Source organism: Zophobas morio, unplaced genomic scaffold (assembly GCF_036711695.1).
Source record: "Zophobas morio isolate AGI-343-1 ecotype UQ-CSIRO unplaced genomic scaffold, CSIRO_AGI_Zmor_V1 ptg000021l, whole genome shotgun sequence".
Classification (NCBI taxonomy): domain Eukaryota; kingdom Metazoa; phylum Arthropoda; class Insecta; order Coleoptera; family Tenebrionidae; genus Zophobas; species Zophobas morio.
The window spans coordinates 25,058,518-25,075,390 of record NW_026972126.1 but is presented as its reverse complement, the minus strand read 5'-3'; the positions used below and the strand labels follow the sequence as shown (position 1 = coordinate 25,075,390).

Sequence of the window (16,873 nt, the reverse complement as noted above, 5' to 3'; positions counted from 1 at the left end):
TTCGACCACGTGATCCCGCTTGTCATCCTGCCCCCGATCCCAGCGACCCATACATCATCCACTCCACCTGACGCCCTCCGGTCTCTCTCCCACTCTCCCCAGCGCCATCTTCCCTCTCCCTCGTGCCATGTTTTGGTCATTTGACATTTCACAGCTGGCGGATCGAATTTCGACACACAAACGTATGTAAACAGAAAAAATCCGCCACCTTGCGCCCCCAAGTGAAAAATGCAGTCCGAGGACGTGGAAATCGAGGTAAAACCAACCCCCTCCACCCATTCGCGATTATAACCCCGCAAACGTGATTTCAGTTGCCGTCCCCCTGCCTCGACGGCCTGGACATGGCTCTGCAGCGGCTGGGGATGCTCGCCACCAGCACGAACTCCCGCCGGGAGTACCTCAAGGAGGCCCGGCGGAAATCCTACTTGAACATGGTCCGCATCAACACCCGATACGTCAGTAACGTGTCGATAGGTTTCAGGGTGCGCCCGCTCACGCCCCACGTGCGCTACAAACCCTACGCGGTGAAGCGGCACCGCACGCGCTCCGAGAACAACGACGGCGAGGACGCCGGGATGGTGAAGGCTGTGGTGGACGAAGTGATCGAGAACTCAGTGGATCTGGCCCAGCTGAAGAAGGCCAAGTCGCTCGAGAGCATCGTGGCGGAGTGCAACGCCGAGGTGGATTTGCAGAACATCAACATTCAGGAGGTGGAGGTGGTTTCGAATTGTATACAGAACTTGAAGGTTGTAGAGTGACTGCGACTGTTATGACACATCAGCTAAACTGTGCACTGTCACTGCCTTGTCTTTTTTTCGGGGGTCGGGGGCCGAATTGCGCTGTGTTCGTTGTAAGTGCGTCAGGTACCTCAGTTGCGGTTTTTTTTTTTAGGTTAGGGTAGGATTGTAAGCGCGTTTGTTTTGGTTTTTTCTTTTGGATGTAATTGGTGCACAATGTATGGTGTGAGCCAAAGACACTCGAGACGAGGGACTGAAATCTAGTATTTGTAATTCGTAAGCGACGTTATTTATTAAATTGACTATCATTTGTTGTAATAACTGTGGATTATGGACAGAAATAAAGATTCCTCAATTTATTCGCCCCATTTACAACCCAGAAGTTTAATCCTGACGCTGTTGACAATCTCGGGCCCCAAATCCGGTCAAAACTTGTACCTACAGTAGTTACAATGGCTAGAAAAAGTAAAAAAGTACGAAAGCGGGTGACCCTCAAACTTCTAAAATCAACAAAAACTCTATAACCTTGTTTAAATCGCGACAGCCCCCTTCATTTCGGCCTGCTTCCGCACACCCTCTTGTGTCTTATCAACTTAACCGCCTTCTCACAATTCTTCTCGCAATGGGGGCAATAATACCCGTTGTGTTTCTTCAAGTGAAAAATCAACGTCGACTTGTACTTATAAGCCTTTGAACAAATCTCACAAACATAGGGCGTGGACACCATATGCGACTTCCCGTGTTGTTTCAACCTATTCTTCGTCCGGAACGCCTTTCCACACTCCTTACAACTAAAATTAAACTCGTTGGAATGAAGAGCCTTATGTCCATCAAGATTCCTCTTATCAGAGAACGATTTCCCACAATTTTTGAAATCGCACACGAAGGGCTTGTCTTTAGTGTGGGTCCGCAGGTGTCTCTGTAATTTACTCGGAGCCGGAAACGAGCTCGAGCAAAATTTACACTTGTTGCGGTCCGTGTGAATTTTTTGGTGATTGGTTAAGTCACACTTAGTGGCATAAGTCTTCTTACAGACGTCACAAACATAGGGGCGAATTTTCGTATGAACCGCGATATGCGCATTAAGGGTGACTCTACGTTTGAACTTCTTGTCGCAATGGGGGCACGGAAAAACTTTATCCACGCGACGTTCCGTCTGTTTTTCTACGTACGTAGTCGCAAAAGGTTCTATATTTTCTCGCGCGCTGTAATTAGAGTAGTCAAGCCCGACATTCGTGTAGTTCAAGTCAGGGTTCTGGTACAAATCAGGATTGACGTTCTGGCAACTATAGTTAATCGCAACGTTCGACGAACACGAATCCTGCGACTGGTAGTTCGACGAGTGCCGCAAAACCGTCGACTCTTGATAAAAATCCCCGTACTTCTTCATCCCGTAACCCCCATTCAAATAATCTAAATTCTCCTGCAAGTTCGTGTAACTCGCGTTTTCTACAATTTCCAGCATCTCGTGCTCGTTTATCGAGCAATTCTCCAGCGGGAGCACCGATTCTTTATACAAATCGATTTCGTTACAATCCAGTTGCTCCAAAGTCGGTTTTGCGGTCACAATAACGCTCATTTTCTGCTGCGTGTAGTCCAGAATCGTGTCGTTGCCCCAATCCTGTCGGTTCATCAAAATCGACTCGAATTTCTGATCAGTGGCGTGACAGATGGTCAAGAACTGGTAGAAGTCGTCGAGCTTCAACAAACAGGGGTTGCATACTTGCTTCGGTTTGTAGTCGTCCTTAAAAAGCTGTTTTTGTTGTTATAGAGTGACATAACCTCACTTTCTGCATACCTCTAGTTTCAGGCATTTTTTGATTTTGTCTTCGATGTCGGTCGGGGGGTTCTTGCTGAAGATGAGGTGACAGGTTTCGTTGATTTGGCCGCAGATTCGACACATGTTTTGGTTCCATTGCATTGTTGTGTTTGCGTAAGTGGACATAACCTCACTTTATGACAGCCGGATAAATTAAATATTTGGGGGGTTGTAGAGAGAACAAGAACGGACAAAAGGTATGGACGTGGTCGAAATGAGTAGCAGGAGATTTATTAAAATGCGTTTATTTCACGTAAATGACGATTTTTACACCAAAGATTACATAACCTCACTTCTTGAAAACTCGTATGCGTGCCTTAAAAATGAATTGTAAAACACTTAAATGTTATTTATTCATGAATCGTTGTTCTATTCTCGTTCGATGTTTTAATTACGGTAATAAAGGCTTTGATGGCGATTACCCTCTGCCCTAACCTCACTTTTTCGCCGCGTTATTTAAACACAAGTGACAATTATTCTCGCTCAAAATGTTGCTCGAAGTAATCCGAAAATGGTTAAACCAACGCCTCCAGCTCACCTTTTCTGTGAGTCCGGCTTATTTTTTCGAGGCGACGAAAGACGGGACTCTCATGGCGCGAATTTTGAACCACTATGGGGTTATCACCGATGACGAGCAAAATCAGGTCGTGGAATCCAAAGATCCGCAAGTGATGGCCGAAAACTATTCCAAGCATATCAGACAGTGGTTGCAACGCATCAACTTCGACCTCTCGCCGGAGGAAATAGAGGAGATCACTTTCGGTGACAATTCCGCTTCGACTTCGATATTCTACGAGCTTTACATGAAGTTAGACAATCGCAGAGGGACGATTTATCGTCCCAAGAGGCACGGATTTAAGATCGAAAAAGTGCCGAAAAAGCTCCCCACGGATTTGTTCGAAGTGAACCCGTTGTGCGAGCCTTTGATGAAGCAGTGGGACGTCATCAATTGGGAGAGGGACCACATGGCAGCGCTTATGTTGAAGTACGCCCAGTCCAGATCGCAGTACCACACGTATGTGGAGTCGAAGAAAGTCGAAGAACTGGAGCAAGCGGAAAAAAAGGAGCTTGTTGAAGGGTCTTTGCGTTTGTTGGAACGCGCTAAGCGCGACTATACGTACGAAGAGTTGGTCCTGCAGCAGAGAGAAGCTTTGGCGATGAAACCGTTCGTGCCAAGCAAGAACGAAGCGAAGAAAATCATGAGACAAATTAAAGAGAGGGGAAAGCAGAGAGCCGAAAAGAACGCGTTTCGGTTAGAGCTCCAGCACGAATTCATGCAAGAAGTGTGGAAGAAGATCGACGAAATGGAAGAGGACAACTTGGATAAACTGGTTTGTAACATGTTGCTCAAGCAGTCGGAGCACGAGAAGGAAATCGCAGAGAAGCTTCTCGAAATTCGCAGAGAGAAAGAATTTATGATTGAGAATCGGAAGAAGCAAGATGAGATCGATCGAAAGAAGAGGGACGAAGAGTTCGTGCGAAGACTGTTTGAAGAAGCTCTGGAAGAGAGGATGAAGTTTCACGAAGAACGAATGGCGTTGATCGCCGAACATCAGAAGCTGTATGCGGAACATTTGAGGCTGAAGGCTTTGAAGCACGAAACAATTTGCAAGCAAGCGTTGGATGATATCGTTGACCTAGCCCTTAAATCAGACGAATACAAAAAGCTATATGGAGTGGAGCCCAATAAATACACTCTGAAGGAATGGGCCACGTTGTTTATTAACGAACAGCCGATTTTCGATATGATCGCTCCGGCCGAAATCAAGAAACCACCTCCCGAAGACGTCACCGAAGAACTGGAAGAGATTTACAGAAAAGAGATTAAGCGCCAAGACGTCTTGGATTCTCAAGATTTTGACGATTACGTCCACTTTAGGAACGTCTGGACGATCGAAGAGGGTTTTGAGGAGTCGATGCCGTTAATGGAGCTCGGGATGAACTGTTTGGGATTCGCGGTGCACAAACTTCTCTTGAAAAAGTATCCTCTACAAATTCCCGTAAAACCCGAGCTGTCGCAAGAGATAGAGGTCGCGGTCTGTGCTAACGACGTGACCGACCCAAAAAGAATCGATTGCTTGAAACGTCTACTAAATATCAGAAATATCAAAGTCATACAGATGGAAGATGCAACGGACTTTTGTATAAAAGCCTACGACGCTGAATTGAAGACAGAGTTCGACGATCCCTTCCCCGAAGACGAGATGAATTTAAAACAACTAACACCAAAAGGAAAAGAGGAAGGGAAAGGTAAAGGAGGGAAGAAGGAAAAAAAAGACAAGAAGGGCAAAAAAGAGAAAGGTTCGAAGAAGGACAAGAAAAAAGATAAAAAGGACGCCAGTAAGACGAAGGTTCCTGTACTCACTTTCGAAGATAAACAAGCTCAAACGCCACGTTTGTTCCCGTGGGAGAAAATTATTTTCTCCAATAAAGCTAAACTGGGAAGGATCGCGAAACAAGTTCTAGCACAGGAAAACGTTCTTACCGATCAGCTGCTAGTAGATATGTTTGTAGAGTATCTACTCTCTATGCCAGATATAAAAGGATGGCTTCTGCTCAACTATCCTAACAACTACGAACAAGCAGCTTTACTCGAACAAGCATTAAGCGGAAAACCAGTCCCCAAACAGTATTATGATAAAATACTAAATAAGCAAAGTCTAGAAAGCGTCGGAGTAGATACTCATGACGACGAAAAACGTGAAGAAGAAGAAGGAGAAGTAGAAGAAGGAGAAGATGAAGAATGGCCAGAAATGACCGGTTACAGCAACGAGACCCTGGAACAAGACGATGAAACCGCATCAAGTTCTAAATCTACGTTATCCGGGCCGCTCACGAAAACATCAAGCGTGAAATACAGCGTATTCAGCACCGTCACCGTTTTGACCGACTACGATTTAACGCCCCAAGACAAAGTAACCCAACTCCTACCGGATCTTAAAGATATAGTTTACTCTTCTGAAGAAGAAGGCGAAGAAGAAACAGTTCAATCCGAAAAAAAAATCTGCACCTGTGTATGTAACCCTGTAAAACCCAAGCCGCAGCCAAGAGCTTCTGATGCCCGAAGACAAACGCAAGATACACTTGGGGCTATAAATGAAGAGGAAATCGGCGATGCCTCAGAAACCGCAGTTGGGGATTCAGAAATAAAGGTTAACAGTCAAGAGCAAGGTTTACCCCAGTCGCTGAGGGAAGAATGTCTGTGTTACGTGTTAAACGTGCAACCGGAGGATCTGCTGGCGACAAAAGAAGAGATAACCCAAACAGATATATTAGGTTTGGAACAAGACCTTGGAGATGAACCTTTGCAACGTCCCCTCGCCGAAGATGTCTACGAAGAATGGCGACTATCAAAAATCGTTCCAAATCCCCGCCCGTTGGAAAAAGAAGAGTATTTTACCGTACTTACGGCATTCATTAAGATAACGCAAAAGAGCGAAGACGACGACGAAGAATATGTGATACCTTGTTTTAAAGACTTCGAAAGAAAAGACGGTTTAGAGAAGTTTTATTGCGATCAAGGCTGCTACTACTCGCTGGAGTATGAAGAATTTACTCCGGATACTGTTAAATGCTTGGCGAAAATGGTCGTCGGCGATTATACTTTACCGGTCAAGACGTCCGTCGAGATTTTTGGAGAACATTACAAACAGGCCATGCTCGAAGATGGTGATCATAAAATAACAATGAAAACAAAAAAAGAAAAGAAAGGCAAGAAAGGAAAGAAGAAGGCGAAACCTAGCAAGAGCGACACCAAACAAAGCAAAGAGAAGGGAAGTAAAAAAGGGAAAGAAAGTAAAGGAAAGGAAAGTAAAGGGAGTAAAGGGAAAAAATCTAAATCTTCCAAGTCGTCAAAAACAAAAGTCGGTGAAGAAGAAGCAATAGGACACGAGGATAAAGAAGTACAGGTTCCAACAATCGAAGAAGTCGAGGAGGAGGAACTTCCGGAACCAAGAGCCGGAGAACCTGATTGGGAATACATAAACCTTCCGATACCAGAAGATGTCGAGTTAGCATTGGGTAACTTGTGGGACAATTTCGAGCAAAACTACGTACAGAATTTTAAAGAATTGTTCTACAAGAAGCGAATTTTATTGGGCAGTATTGTCCCGTTTTTAGCTAAAACTAGAGAAACGTTGACAGAAGTTATAGCGAGAGAAGACCCAAAACAGTACTATCTGAGAGAGTTCCAGAAAACTCTCAATCAAATTGACTTATCGCTACGAAACGATCCCAAGACAAAGGAAGAACTTTACTGCAGAATCGACGAGTTTCGCGACAAATTGTTGGGCATTTGTGACACCAAGATGACGGAAACTGAAGAAGAGCGTCGAAACTTCGTCAGGCAGAACTGGCTTTTCCGTCAGTTCTGTGACATGGTAGATAACTTAACCGTCGCTTTTCAATTGGAAATCGATCGTCTCGTCGACACCCTCCAATTCCTGTCGGATTACTACACCGCTGTCATCACCAAATCTCTAAAACAGGGGTACGAATTCCACAAGGAACTTCTACCGAGGTGCGATTGCAACGACGACAGCAAGAGCGAAACATTCAACAACCTATTCATAAACATGGAGAGCGAAAACAACGAGGAGACGGAATTTCACCAAAAGATAGATGTGAACAAAAACATTGCTTTGGCTTTTGTTGAAAGCATGAGACCGCTAAGTGTAAAACCGATCGCGGCGATGAAGAAACTGTTCGAAGCTAAGGGAAAAGGAAAAAAAGAGAAGAAGCCAAAGAAGGGAAAGAAAGGGGAGGGCAAGTTTGAACTAGACGAAGACGTTAAAGAAAACGCCGACAGAATTTTCGAAGAGTGGGAATGTGCTCTAAACGGGGAATTCGCTCGACTGGACATACGCTTGAACGTTATTAGGAATAAAGCTTTCCACCGTTTCGGCAGTGTCATCGCGTGGATCAAGAAAATTTTTTTAATCATGTTCGACGATATTAAGGAGCGATACGAGAACGAGGTCGCTAGCGTTTATAAAGCGTGCCAGTTGTTGCGAGAGTCGGTAGAGAAAGAAGTGATCATTCGTCCAGAACTAACTTTCGAAAACGATCAGTTGGTCGAGATTCAGGTCACTCTTTTCCCGGAGACTTTGGTAATTCCCGAGCTAGATGATTCGGAAGGGACGTTCAAGATAGAGCAGCTTGAGCGTATAGTGCGAATTTTGTGCGATTTAGCTCCGAATGGTTATATCATGAAGAAAACTTTTATGTTGTTGATCCAAGATATACTCTACCAAGACGACATAGAAGAAGAAACTGATACTCCAAAACTGTGGCGAAATTTAACGACTTCCACTCTGAAAGCTCTTTTAAAGAAACTGTTCGACGTCGAAGTATATGTGTACTGGAAGGACTTCATTGTGTGTAACTTGATGATTCCGTTTCCGACTAAAACTGAACTCATGGATATTAGAAATCAGTTTAGACAATTCGACCCTGATTTGACGGAACGCGTGACGCGCGACAATTTCAATTCGATCACTTTTAGCTTTGACGATCGCGAAGATGTGAGAGATCGACTCAGGTCCATAATTTTTAGAATGTACCAGACGGACGAAAACAATTTGAATTACACGGCGATGTTGTTAGACTTTTGTAAAGATAAAGATCCAGTTCTGGGTTTCGTCAAGGCTTTGGAACTGTCTTTGGGCAAATTCATCTGTAACGACGAAGAAGTGGGGAAGAAATTCGTCGAAGAAACTTTAGAAAGCAGAATGTTGTTCGAGCAACAATTGAAAGAGCACGAAGAAACGACAGAGTTAGCCAAGAGGACCATCAGTCTGTTAATCGATAAAATCATAGACCAAGTTGACGGTCCTGAGGGTTTCTCTTTGGAGGAAGTAGAAACAACACCTAATTTTCGATACTCTGGCATCCTGAGAGCGACAATCGGTTCTCAAACCAAATCGGCGCACAGTCAGTTATCCGAAGGAAAGATTGTTTCGGAACGAAAGTTCTCGTATGCGCGGATCGGGTTTGAAGCTGCAGATAACACCCAGTTGTGCTACTTTCTGCCTCTGTACCTTGTGCAGATCATCGTAGAGGCGACCGTGGGTTGGAATTCCAAAGTCGAGTTTCTCCCGTCTCCGAGTTTCAAAGAGCGAGTTGTGGAAATCTACGAAGAATGCAGAAACGAGCAATTTCATAACGTCGTCCTAGCGCACCAGTTTCTCAACAACGAGAAACTGAGAGAGCTTCTTCAGAGCACGAATAAGTTCTTGGCTCACAATCCGGTCCGAATCGTCAAACACATTTTGGAAGACCCGCCCGAAGAGGGGGAGAAGGAAGAGGAGGAGGAAGTGAGCGGGCAGTCCTTCGGATCTGGGACGAATCTCGAGAAACAAAGCGAACTTTAAATAAGAGACGATTAATAAAAATCTTTTATTTTATATCACATTGGTTTTACCTATACATAAAAATATATACATACAGTCAAAATATATTCTCGTTTTCAATTGACAAAAAGAAGTGAGTAATGAGAAAAGAGTTGAAACAAAGTTTTAGATTGGAAACAAGCGGTTTTTCAATTTATTCGCTCGGCAGTGTAACGCGAACTCTGACCGAACGAACCGGCGCAAATCCGTTTACGACTGCGCCAGTTGACTTCGCGGAAAGAAATCAACTATGACCTTAATTAACACTAGTTCTGTCGAATTAATATCATTATAAGTATCTGAGAACCTCAACTTGCGTATCATAAAATACGGTCCATAGGAGAACATTTAAAGTCGAACTTTCGAAGCGGGTAGTTACGTATGTATTCCTACAGGATATGACTTATTCTAGTCCAGACGAACGAAAGGTGTTTCCAATATTGTGAGTTGAGTCGAAAGTGGAACAAAACACCTTCCGCGCTACACAATAGATTGCAAAGTTTGAAAAGAACAGGAGGGATTCACAGCCACAAAATCTCAATAACGATAAATCAGATAGGTAGGCCTAAACTTAAGTAACGAGATTCGCGAAAATAGGATAATTGGTACTTTTGGCACCTACTCTATCTTCTAAAAATCTCACTCGTTAGATTATTCATGTTTGTTTTATTTTATATAAAGGGCTTTTATAGTTGTCGTTATTTCGACTCTTTATAAATTCTACTTTAAAATCACCACCCAACTGCTTAAATATAAGACGTGAACAGATCAAAGACAAAATTCCGTGGAAGACTCAATGCGCTTCGGTTCGTACTTGAATAAATAAACGCGGTCTTATATTTAAGCGGCGAAAAATATGAATACCTGGAATATCGATGGAATGTGACTAGAGAGAATTAAAATTCCTCGACTCGGTCGAACGACGGGTGGAATGTTAAAATTTAATTATGCTATTATCACTTTAATATTATCAGACGAGTCTCTCGATGTGTCGTCTCGCGAAAAACCATAAATAAATAAATCTGCGTAACTATACAGTAAAGGAACATCTAAGTACACCAAACGCCAACTCAACCGAACCAACGCAAAAAGGACAGGTAGCTTCATCACCTGGGCGCATCCAGCCCCACCAAGAACCAAGTGTACAACAAATTCCGCTTACTCCGGATTATCCTATACTCTAAACTGTTGAGTCCGTCTTTATCGAACCGCTTCGGCCCCTGCTTCAGCACGTCGTACCTGCAACCAGACCCTCACCACTAGCCAAACCAAATCCCTACTCACCTATTCGGACTCGGCTTGTCTTTCTTGTGCGTCAGCATCGTATATCGCGCTATTGTCAATGGATACCGTGAAATATACAAGTTGTGATATCTTATTCTATTCGACATGTCGTCGTCCTCGCCGCCCCAGCCCCAGAACGAGTTCGAGAACCCGTTCAATACCTCGAAGTGCTCCCGGTTTATGGCCGACACTCCCCCGAAGATCGCCGGATACGGCAACCTACAAACCACCAATCACACTCGAACCACGCCACCCCGCACCCTGACAATACCTATACTTGAAGATATCCACGGCGACGCTCATGTGCCGCGGCTGCCCAGGCGGACACGTGTACAAGTTGCGGTCGTCCTCGGGCAGGAGATCGATGTCGTGGAAAATGAAGCAGTCGTAACTCCGGATCTTGAGCGCCTCCTTGAAACCCACGTTCATGAGCATGGCGCGGTTGAACGGCCCGTCGCCGTCCTGCTCCACGATGTAGATGGTGTAGTCGAGTTGCTGCCGCTTCAGAAACGGGTGCATGTGCTGCAGGAACAGCAGCAAGTGTTCCCCGCGACACCGAAAGGGGATGATGAGGGCGACGCTCTTCGGGACTCTGCAGGTCTCGGGTGCCCAATGCCCGCCGATTTTCAACCAGGAGAAGCGCTTCTCGAGCTCGAGCACGGTGGGGACTGGAGTCTTGAGGACTTCGATTCGGCCGCCTATCATTACCATCATTATTGTTATTATTACCACTGTGGCGGACTTACGTAAGTTGGATGACACGTCGGGACACAGCGGCACGACCGTGGTGTTGACGTTCTTGGTGGATTCCGTGTCGGGACTGGCCTCCAAGAGGGACTCCGACGAGTTGTTCGACGGGACTTCGGTGATGTTGAGGACGAACGAGGACTTAGTGGAGTTTGTGACCATCGCTTTGGGTTTGAGGCGAAAGCTAGAGACGAGGGGGCTGTGCTGGATCAAGCGTTCCGCGTGAGGCAACCTGGGGATACGATACGAATCACTCCCTGAGTCGGGCTAAAAGGCGCCAAATTTAAAATTATAAATGATGTACTTAGCCATATCGGGACACGATCGCAACCTTATTAATCCGAGCCACTCCCCGACGTGAATACGTCGCGAGGCCATGAGATATGGCGAAAGTTAAATTGCGAAAGTTTGCAAAGTTTATGCAGACTCGGTCCCAATTATTTGCCCCCATTATTAGCTTTAAGGGTAAATTTTCGGGACGCATTCCGAATTTGTACACTAATGGATAAAATTTAACAGTCGTTAATGTGGCTGGTGTCGGAGTCGACGACTCGTGCCTTTGTTCCGCGAAGAACGCAATTATCGCAAAAAGTGTCGTCCGCGCAAAAACAATAATCGTGCGAGGAAGTGTTATTTGCATCGGTCGCCTGCAGCTAACTTCGCTCAGATAATCGACCGTAATTATATTGTGCGTGCAGAGGTCTTGAGAGTTAATCTTCGGTGTATAATTTGATGTTTCCAATTTTGTTCAAGCCGGAAAGGTCACGCTGCGGTTGGGATGTCGTTTACCTTTAAATCTGATAATTATCTGATAAATTGGATGCGAAAAGCTGGCACGCATGTATCGATTCGGAGATTAGTTTTGCATTTTTTATATTTGTAATTATGGCACATTGACGTTATTACGTGCTTTGTCAGCCGCGAAATGGATCAATCGCGTTGCTTGGCAAATACGATCGACGCTAATACCGAAATATGACAAACATGTCGGAATTAATCCCCATAACCCGATTTCCGCTTGATTCGAACAGGCGAGTAGAATAAAAATGCCGCTGACGTCACGCTACGCGCCAAATTTAAATTATGCGAACGCGGTTTGCACTTCTGCGTCCTATTTATAATTCAGGAGCCCCGTAAACGAAAATTATATCCATCCACGCCGTGGTCGTCCGTAATATTAAATTTATGGTCCACCTTTACCATCCTAATACGAACATAAATAACGAAGCATCGCAGACGCGATAGCAAACACAACAATCCCATCCCCACTTGGCAAAATCAACAAACCTCCCTGCGTCTGAATTCTGCGGGTTTCTCTTAATTTAAAAAAGCGAATTCCGACAAAAAGATCAAAGGACAAAAAGTTATCCGGACCGTTTTAAAACGGATAATTTACTTTTCATTAACGTAGCAGAAACAGCCGGCAGCCGGTAATTTTCTGCACACAAAATCAACATGGAGGAGTGTGTTACCTGGTCGCGTTGAAGACGAAGAAGTGCTTGGTCTCGGTGATCGATCCGAAGAGGTATTCGAGGGCGAGGAGGATGAGCACCAGGAAGAACAACCCCTTGTAGAGGGTGCCTGAGCTGTACCAGCCGGGCATCACCCACCCTTACCTTGTTTGGATGGGACAAATCATCGCCGCTCTGGAACAAAGAACCAAGTCGTGAAAGGGGCGAGAGAACTCGATTAAACAGACCGACATCGCGCCTAATCAAATCTTGGAAGAGGCAACAATTTCATTAAAAACCGCAAGGGCTGCCGGGGAAGGGTTGCGTGGGCCGGCGGCGCGAGGAAGGAGTGATTGAGTTGAGGTTAGGTGGACGGGGATGATATTTTTTGAGTTTTAGCTCGGTTATAATAAATATTGCTTAGGGAGCGGGCTTGAAGAGGAGGAGGAGGAAATATTTTACGCCTAATAGTGCTCCCAGGAAGGCGATAAAGCTTTATTAGCGCTTAGCGTTGTTAAGGTGCAATTACTGAATGTCCGTGGAATGAAGATATCGGAGTTTGTTATAATTACCGCCAGGAGTTGAAATGCTGGGGCAGAAGGTTAAAACCTTAACTGAACTGATTGCGCAGACTGCCGACAACGGGTTGAATTCACTTCGACTAAGTCCAGGTGAAAAAAATTTGCAATTTCAAATCCAACGTTTGCGTTATCATTTTATCTACAGTTAGCGAAGAATATTATCAATGTTATTACCGCCAAGGCTACAAGGGGAGACTTCGGAGAAATACACACTCTGCGATTGCATATGCACTAGTGATAACCTACGCAAACTTTAAATTAGTTATGTGTTTATTGAGATAGAAGCGAACGTTGTGGATAAAGTTTGAGTAGCAAATTGGCATCAGAGTTCGTACGTTTGTTTGTAGTAAATTCGGAATCGGTTCATCAAATATGTGTTCGCCCACGCTCGATCAAATAATAGGTTATGTGTACATATGTAGGCGCTCGGAAAACATTTACGTAACAGAAGAGGACTCTGCCAACATACATATGTGAGATTAATTATTGTCGACGAAACACTACTATTTCAATGTAGTAGGCCTGGTGTAATTAATTAAGGAAAGTTTACGTTAATTGGATCCAAGTGGGTCGTTTGTGGTGAGCAGTTTGAGGCGAACGTTCTAATTTAACTTTTGCTTCTTACAATGACTATAATTCATGCTTGGGCTGACTTGGGTTCGTTCGAACTAATTACTCGTCGGGTCACTTCTATGGACTGTTCTTCAGGCGATTCAGCCCCTTTTTCTATTTTATTGTAAAGGATCGTCGTCACCAAATTCAAAACTAGAGCGTCTTCATCCTCTTCTTCGTCTTCGTCTTCTACAGACGATGAAGAAATTCTTGTATCGGACGCGTACTGTTCGGTCGTCGTCAACCTCTTCTTGATCTTCAAGGGTTCTAAATTGTTGTACTTTATTTTGTCGCAGTTGGCCAGATTTTGAAACAGTTGTTCTCTGTTTTTGTACGAAGAATACTTGAGTGGTGGAATCTTTTCGATATCGTCGACAGCTTCGAAAACCGAGATTTTTCTATAATTATCGAGAAGATTAATTTTGACGAACACCCGATTTGAGAGAATCTATGAAATGAGTGACCAAAAAGAAAACGGGTGGGTGGGCGGGGCCACGTTGATTTTTTTAAACGTAAATCGGACCACTTAACAAATTAAAATTCAATCTTCATCTCCGAGTAAATAAAATAAGCCAATGCAATTCAAAACTGGAGGTGGGTAGGATTAATTTTACTCTTTGGTGTCTAGATGCAACTGTCTATCAACATAAAATCCACTTTTCGTCCAATAAAATGAGTGATCAAAAAGAAACCGGGTGGGTGGGCGGGACCACTTTGTTTTTTAAATGTTGATGACGTCATGAAACATTTTTTTATATAGAAAAACTCACTAGAAGCATATGCATACGATGCTTCTTCAGCTCATAGCGATCATCACAAAAAAATAAAATCCTCAAAGTTATGAACACTGCATTTGATCGACTGTAGTTTAGAGACGAGGGAAGTTCTGTTGAAATCTCGGGGGGTTCTAGTGTCTTTTTCTTTAAGATTAAGCTAGAATCTCAGGAAGCGCTAGTGTCTTTTATTTATGGATACGTAAGAATCTCAAGGGCTCCTAGTGTCTTTCTTTACGATTGCGTAAGAATCTCGGGGGCTTCGAGTGTCTTTTTCTTTAAGGTTGCATAAGAATCTCGGGGACCCTTAGTGTCTTTTTTATGGATTGCTAAAGAATCTCGGGGGCTCCTAGTGTATTTTTCTTCAAGATTGCGAAAAAATCTCTAGGGTCCTTGGCGTATTTTTCTTTAGGATTGTGAAAGAATCTCAGGGGCTTCTGGTGTCTTTTTTATAGATGCGAAAGAATCTCGGAGGCCCCTAGTGTATTTTTCTTCAATTTTGCAAAAAATCTCAGGGGCTCTTATTGTATTTTCCTCAAATTTGCAAAAGAATCTCAGGGGTCCCTATTGTATTTTTCCTCAAAATCGCGAAAGAATCTCAGGGGCTCCTAGTGTATTTTTCTTCAAGATTGCGAAAGAATCTCGGGGGCTCCTAGTGTATTGTTCTTCAATTTTGCAAAAGAATGTCAGAGGCTCCTATTGTATTTTCCTCAAAATTGAAAAAGAATCTCAGGGGTCCCTATTGTATTTTTCCTCAAAATTGCGAAAGAATCTCAGGGGCTCCAAGTGTATTTTTCTTCAATATTGCGAAAGAACCTCAAGGGCTTCTAGTCTCTTTTTTTATAGCTGCGAAAGAATCTCAGGGGCTTCTAGTGTCTTTTTCTTTAAAATTACGTAAGAATCTTGAGGGCTCCTGGTGTCTTTTTCTTCAAGATTGCGAAAAAATCTCTGGGGCTCTTTGCGTATTTTTCTTCAAGATTGCGAAAGAATCTCAAGGGCTTCTAGTCTCTTTTTTATAGATGCGAAAGAATCTCAGGGGCTCCTAGTATCTTTTTCTTTAAAATTACGTAAGAATCTCGAGGGCTCCTGGTGTCTTTTTCTTCAAGATTGCGAAAAAATCTCTCGGATTCTTTGCGTATTTTTCTTCAGGATTGCGAAAGAATCTCAGGGGCTTCTGGTGTCTTTTTTATAGATGCGAAAGAATCTGGGGGGCCCCTAGTGTATTGTTCTTCAATTTTGCAAAAGAATCTCAGGGGCTCCTATTGTATTTTCCTCAAATTTGCAAAAGAATCTCAGGGGTCCCTATTGTATTTTTCCTCAATATCGCGAAAGAATCTCAGGGGCTCCTAGTGTATTTTTCTTCAAGATTGCGAAAGAATCTCAAGGGCTTTTAGTCTCTTTTTTTATAGATGCGAAAGAATCTCAGGGGCTTCAAATGTCTTTTTCTTTAAAATTACGTAAGAATCTCGAGGGCTCCTGGTGTCTTTTTCTTCAAGATTGCGAAAAAATCTCTGGGGCTCTTAGCGTATTTTTGTTCAGGATTGTGAAAGAATCTCAGGGGCTTCTGGTATCTTTTTTATAGATGCGAAAGAATCTGGGGGTCCCTAGTGTATTTTTCGTAAAGATTGCGAAAGAATCTCGGGGCTCCTAGTGTATTGTTCTTCAATTTTGCAAAAGAATCTCAGGTGCTCCTATCGTATTTTCCTCAAAATTGCAAAAGAATCTCAGGGGTCCCTATTGTATTTTTCCTCAAAATTGCGAAAGAATCTCAGGGGCTCCAAGTGTATTTTTCTTCAAGATTGCGAAAGAATCGCAAGGGCTTCTAGTCTCTTTTTTTATAGATGCGAAAGAATCTCAGGGGCTTCTAGTGTCTTTTTCTTTAAAATTACGTAAGAATCTTGAGGGCTCCTGGTGTCTTTTTCTTCAAGATTGCGAAAAAATCTCTGGGGCTCTTAGCGTAGGTATTTTTCTTCAGGATTGCGAAAGAATCTCAAGGGCTTCTGGTGTCTTTTTTATAGATGCGAAAGAATCTGGGGGTCCCTAGTGTATTTTTCTTAAAGATTGCGAAAGAATCTCGGGGGTTCCTAGTGTATTGTGCTTCAATTCTGCAAAAGAATCTCAGGGGCTCCTACTGTATTTTTCCTCAAAATTGCGAAAGAATCTCAGGGGCTCCTGCTTAATGTATTTTTCTTTAAGATTACGGAAGAATCTCGAGGGCTCCTCGTGTCTTTTTCATCAAGATTGCGAAAGAATCTCAGAGGGTCCGAGTGTTTTTTTTTTTTATAGATACGAAAGAATCTCGGGGACCCCTAGTGTATTTTTCTTCAAGATTGCGAAAGAATCTCAAGGACTTCTAGTCTCTTTTTTTATAGATGCGAAAGTATCTCAGGGACTTCTAGTGTCTTTTTCTTTAAAATTACGTAAGGATCTCGAGGGCTCCTGGTGTCTTTTTCTTCAGGATTGCGAAAAAATGTCTGGGG

At 43.6% G+C, this 16,873-nt stretch overlaps 3 protein-coding genes across 6 annotated transcripts in view; 1 reads left to right on the top strand and 2 right to left on the bottom strand.

Annotated features, from left to right (window-relative positions):
* Positions 1–3: 3 nt before the first annotated feature.
* On the top strand, positions 4–1,096 carry LOC135133050 (uncharacterized). Its single transcript, XM_064061300.1, has 2 exons — positions 4–255; positions 312–1,096. The coding sequence occupies exons 1-2, from the start codon at positions 229–231 to the stop codon at positions 756–758; spliced, it is 474 nt and encodes a 157-aa protein (XP_063917370.1). The 5' UTR covers positions 4–228; the 3' UTR covers positions 759–1,096.
* Positions 981–2,751, bottom strand: LOC135133047 (zinc finger protein 267-like). 2 transcript variants are annotated; one of them, XM_064061295.1, is made up of 2 exons: positions 2,536–2,751; positions 981–2,490 (listed from the first exon to the last, which is right to left on the bottom strand). In XM_064061295.1, exons 1-2 carry the CDS (start codon positions 2,680–2,682, stop codon positions 1,288–1,290), a joined length of 1,350 nt encoding a protein of 449 aa, XP_063917365.1. In that variant the 5' UTR covers positions 2,683–2,751; the 3' UTR covers positions 981–1,287. The 2 variants fall into 2 exon arrangements, with proteins under 2 accessions (XP_063917365.1, XP_063917366.1); XM_064061296.1 differs by having other exon boundaries at positions 981–2,481.
* A 6,187-nt stretch (positions 2,752–8,938) lies between these two features.
* LOC135133048 (beta-1,4-galactosyltransferase 4) overlaps positions 8,939–16,873 on the bottom strand; it is a 65,668-nt gene continuing 57,733 nt past the window's right edge. For all 3 annotated transcript variants that reach the window (XM_064061298.1, XM_064061299.1, XM_064061297.1), the window contains exons 2-6: positions 12,449–12,622; positions 10,976–11,208; positions 10,501–10,927; positions 10,230–10,448; positions 8,939–10,184 (exon numbers count right to left, since the gene is read on the bottom strand). In XM_064061298.1, the coding sequence (XP_063917368.1) occupies positions 10,052–10,184; positions 10,230–10,448; positions 10,501–10,927; positions 10,976–11,208; positions 12,449–12,579 (1,143 nt within the window). In that variant the 5' untranslated portion in view covers positions 12,580–12,622 and the 3' untranslated portion in view covers positions 8,939–10,051. The remainder of the gene's footprint in view (positions 10,185–10,229; positions 10,449–10,500; positions 10,928–10,975; positions 11,209–12,448; positions 12,623–16,873) is intronic.